We start from the raw sequence: 5,317 nt of genomic DNA on the forward strand, positions 1-5,317 counted from the left end.
AGTAATGCGTTACTGTAATCTGATTACCTTTTGAGTAACTAAGTAATGTAAGGCGTTTAAATATATAAAAGAGTAATCAGATTACAGTTACTAATCCATGTAACGCTGAGTTACTTTTTTCTTTTGGTCTTATTTATGCAGAAAAACAAAGAGAGACCATTGATTGCTTTGTTTATATATATATATATAAAAGGTAAAGAAGGAAAGAAAAACTAACTAGTAAGGTAAATAGTAACTAAAATGTAACTAATTACTTTTGAAAAAGTAATCAGTAAAGTAACTTTTATTATTTGAAGGAGTCATCAGTAATCAGTAACTAATTACATTTCAAGTACATTTCAAGTAACTTGCCCAACACTGTTTAGGACTACTGTACAGTAATTGTGTGAGTGTGTTTGTGTGTGTTTGTGTATAAGGATGCTATACATTTTTGTATTTGTCTTCTGTACTAGAACTGCGTTTTCCAAGAACGGCCAGCCCACCATCGTCGCCAAGCCCAATCCCAACGTATCGTTTGGACGAGCCAGACAGATGAGTGCCAATGACATTAAACGGGTCAACAAACTCTACCGATGCAGTGAGTCTAAAATAAAAACTACACTCTCTGAACATCTATGATAGATAACCATTCGCCTACTCATTCAAGAAAAATATCCTATAGGAAAAAGACAAAACACAATCCACTATTGATTGGGTTTCCATGTAAAAGCAGCACAGAGTAGCCTAATTGTGCTTTATAATGAGATTGATATTAATCATAATCTCATAACCCCATTTTTTCTCCTACAGGAGGGTACTGATGGAAGAAGTGTGTTGTACTCCAGACACTTCACGTCTCAGATCATCTTGATTCCAGCAAAGACCCGGACCTCTTCTACTTCCAGAAGAATACTTAATTTTTCTTGTTACACAATTGACATTTTTCTTTCTAAATATCCAATCCAGCTACGCAAACACTGATTTTGGTGTAAGGGATCATACTAACTTTTATGGCGTTAATCAACCTCTCTAACTCAACGTGAAATTACTGCATCATGTGTCATTTAGAGTTTTAGCCTTCTTACTTGTGTTTATGTCTAGTTTGCATTCCCCATGCCAATATCCAATTAATTTCGTATGTAACTCGGGTTTTTAGCATTTACACATTTTTCATTGTGGTTTTTTTTTTCAAATATGAAAATGGTGTCAAACCTATCTTGAAATGAACTGCTACAACATCTAACAAAGACACGCTAAAAATACAAAGACATGTACAGTATGTGACCGTAAAGTTTTAGAGGCCAACACATGTTTTTGAGGGAGGAGACTTCCATTTCTTCGTGCAGAACGTAACGTAATGCACCCCTGAGATGAAAACACTCAACTCAGCTCAATGAGAACCGAGACCACTCACAACAACAAAAAACTCACTAAAAACAACAACACATGTATTATCTTTTAAATTGCCCGTTGAATCCAGAACAAATTGTACCACCGCTGTAAAAATGTTATTTTAATGTTTCGTGCTTCCTGTTTGGGTTTCTTTCTGTATTCACTTGCACACTGTACTGTGATGATCTGCACAATAAAAGCAATTGATAGAAATAGGCCTAGGTGTGGTTTTATAGCTCCACCAACAAGAGCCAGTAGCTTCCCACACAGCACGGCTCACTGGGTCTTTTCAATGTAATACTGTTTTCCACAAACCAAAAAATGAATATGGTTCCTTTTCAGTCAGAACAACTTATTATCAGCAACTGCCTTTGTGTCAAGTTGTCATATTAGAGTAATGTGACATTTTAATAGCTATAGAATAGAAATACACATTATACATGGAAATGAGATGCCATTGCTCAAAGGTACTACAGCAGAAAGATCAAACCTTAATACGATCCCTTTGGGAGAATCAGGGAATTAGTATTGATCACCATTTAGCCATAATTAGAGATTTGATTTGGCACCCCCACCACCTCCCCCTCCCCCTCCCTCTCTCTAACCTCTTCCACCCCACCCCTCCCTACCAGACTTTTAGGGGGGCAGGGGATCTTTGAGTGAGTTACAGTAGCAGTATGAATGTCGTCAGAGGAGGAGGAGAATGCGACCTGACAACTTCTTAAATGTGTCTAAAACCAAGGAATTGATTTGTGATTTTAGACGTAACAGAGATGCAGCCAAGGAGTGCATCATACTGTATAATGAAAAGGTGGAAATTGTCACATTATACAAATACTTGGGTACTGTACGTTTTTTGATGACGATCTTAAGTTTGATGTGAACACCGAGAATTCACCTTCTTCGCATACAGCATTGTTAAAGGGACAGCTCACCCTAAAATCCAAAATACATATTTTTCCGACAATGGAACTGGATGGCACTCGGCTTGTGGTGCTCAAAGCAACAAAAACATACATTTGAAAAACAACAGCAATGTCTCTTTCCAGAAACCATGACCTAGTTATTCAAGATAATCCACAAACCTTGTTGTGAGCAGTTTAATGTAGGAACTATTTTCTTTAGACCGAACTACACCCACTAGCTGCTAGCTAATTGCTATGTGAAACTGCAGCTATAGCTAGCAGCTGTGGGAGTAGTTTAGTTGAAAGAAAATAGTTCCTACATGAAGCTGCCCATAACTAGGTCTGTGTTATCTTGGGTAACCGGGTCATTATTTCATTCTAACTCCTTTATTTCCTCTGCAGTCAGACTTTTAAATGCTTCATAGATGAGATTGTATGGGTGGGAAGGTCCTTTATGCATTTACTTCATACTGTTGTGTTGTACTGTGCACTGTTCCTTTTATGGTGTAACTTTTACTGTAACTCCATCATGGCGTAGCCTACTTGTTTGTCTGTACGGTGTTCCTGTGTTTTATATATAAGCTGCTCCAAATCCAATTTCCCCTTGTGGGAGTAATAAAGTTGTTTGAAGTTGAGGTTGAAGCACCTGCTGAATTCTTCTGTGCAAACTGACATGACTGACTGACATGTCTTGAGTAAGTGAAATGCACATAGTACATACTGTACTGTGTGTGTGTGTGTGTGTGTGTGTGTGTGTGTGTGTGTGTGTGTGTGTGTGTGTGTGTGTGTGTGTGTGGAGAGAGATAATCCTTTCCTATTAAAAGTCACGACTGTGGCTGAGATAACTTAATGAGCCACTAGGAGAGAGCAGGGAAAGGGAGGGGTGGGGGGGGGAGCAGGGGGAGAGCAGGAAGGATACGGGGGAGGAGAGAGCATGGAAAGGGAGGAGGAGGTGGGGGGACAGGTGAATGTGGGGGAGGAGAGAGCAGGGAAAGGGAGGAGGTGGGGAGGGAGAGCAGGATGTGGGGGAGGAGAGAGCAGGGAAAGGGAGGAGGTGGGGAGGGAGCAGGGGGAGAGTGGGGGGATATGGGAGAGGAGGTGGGGGGGACAGGTGAATGTGGGGGAGGAGAGAGCAGGGAAAGGGAGGAGGTGGGGAGGGAGCAGGGGGAGAGTGGGGGGATATGGGAGAGGAGGTGGGGGGGGCAGCTGAATGTGGGGGAGGAGAGAGCAGGGAAAGGGAGGAGTTGGGGAGGGGGCAGGGGAGGGACAGCAGGGGGGATGTGGGGCAGGAGAGAGCAGGGAAAGGGAGGAGATAGGGGGGAACAGGTGAATATGGGAGAGGAGAGAGCAGGGAAAGGGAGGAGGTGGGGAGAGAGCAGGGAAGGGAGGAGGAGGTGGGGGGGAACATGGAATGTGGGAGGAGGAGAGAGCAGGGAAAGGGAGGATGTGGGGAGGGAGCAGGGAGGGAGAGGGGGATGTGGGGGAGGAGAGAGCAGGGAAAGGGAGGAGGTGGGGAGGGAGCAGGGGAAGGGAAGGAGAAGAATGTAACCTGAATTATTCTGTGCAAACTGACATGACAGACTGACATGAGTCGCATGAGTGATGTGTTGGTTCACATACATTGTTCCATCTTCATGTTTATCTGGACTAACCTGTATCGTTAGGTTTCCAAAACACAATGATGTGATTTCTCGGAACAGTTACGTTTGTTTTTTTAAGATATGGTGGAACACATGGCAGCCTGAACAAGTTTTTTGAAAGGTGCATGTCGAGTCCACTCCAGTGGAGCTGCTCAGTGGCCAGCAGAGCAGACTTGTACTGGTCATCTTCCAGGTGTGAGAATTTGAACAGGGTGCTCCTGAAAAAGAGAGCATTGCTGTCAGCGAGACTCACCCTGTATAAATAAAAGGTTAGAAAAAAGTGGAGTGCTTTTGACTCATAAGGTATTTCAAGCTTTAAAGTTGGTTTAACCCTGTAAAGCTGAAATATAGAGTTGACCTTAAAGATGTTGTTGTAGGAGGCCTCTGATGCAAAAAAAATAGGGGTTTTGAAAATGTGTGCGCTTTTGTAAGTTTTAACAATGAATGGGTTGCAATTAATGGTAATAATTCAAAGTTTAAAATGTTTATTAATACAATTTAATGGATGTATTCCACAATAACCTTTTTAACAATATATTTATTGACATTTTCACTTCAGTTTTCAGCATTCGTGACAGGAAAAGTGCAGAGATGATCACAAACCTCCCCTCAAATCAGTCTCTGCCAGTTACTCCCATCCCCCCCTTTTTCTAGGTATTCCACAAAAACTTAATATGCATATGTTCTAAACATTGTGATCATCACAAGAACAAATACATATTTAAGCATTTTACTTACTATATAATCTGACAAATCCAGTCCAATAAAACAAAGAGATTTTGCTTGAGGAAGATTTGGAGATCATGTGAGTTCAATTAACTCAGTTCCAGGACCTAACACATTTACTATCCAATGGCATTGTGAGGCTGAACAACAGGACACATTGACTATGTAAATGTGGTCTTAAAAAAAAAGAACGTTTACAGATTTTTTTTAAAGGATAGCTAAAAGTGATGTAATTTTACAACCGAGGGCCTCACAGGGTTTTAAAGAGAAGAAACAATTCCACCATCAGTACCAAAACACAAAAAAAGCCTTGTTGTCAATGTCAATGCTACTTATTACTTATTCATGCATTTTACTCCCTGACTGTCCTTAACAACACTACTCACTACTGCATTGGTGCTTCAGGGTTGTAGAGGAATATGCAGGGCCGCTGCTGGCCATTTGGGTGCCCTAAGCGTAATTGTTTTGTGGTGCCCCCCCCCCCCCCCCCCCGCAAAACTTGAAATAACTGTCAAACGAAAGACTGCAAAATCATTAATTATGAACGATACTAGTGTATCTCACATTACATTACATGTGGCAAACAAACAATTGTTAGAATTACTGTACATGTCAGCAAACAAGCGATTGTTAAACTGTACATGCAAGCAGGGGCGGACTGGGATCATAATTCAG

The 5,317-nt window shown here is 41.5% G+C and overlaps 1 protein-coding gene across 1 annotated transcript in view; it reads left to right on the forward strand.

Annotated features, from left to right (window-relative positions):
- LOC310791434 (hatching enzyme 1.2-like) overlaps positions 1-1,087 on the forward strand; it is a gene marked incomplete at its 5' end in the record, with an annotated part of 4,121 nt that extends 3,034 nt beyond the window's left edge. Inside the window, 2 exons of the mRNA XM_083653131.1 lie at positions 453-577; positions 790-1,087. Coding sequence (XP_083509257.1) covers positions 453-577; positions 790-800 — 136 coding nt within the window. The 3' untranslated portion in view covers positions 801-1,087. The remainder of the gene's footprint in view (positions 1-452; positions 578-789) is intronic.
- Between the last annotated feature and the right edge of the window lie 4,230 nt (positions 1,088-5,317).

Source organism: Poromitra crassiceps, assembly GCF_964638095.1.
Source record: "Poromitra crassiceps genome assembly, chromosome: 16".
NCBI classification, from domain to species: Eukaryota; Metazoa; Chordata; class Actinopteri; order Beryciformes; family Melamphaidae; genus Poromitra; species Poromitra crassiceps.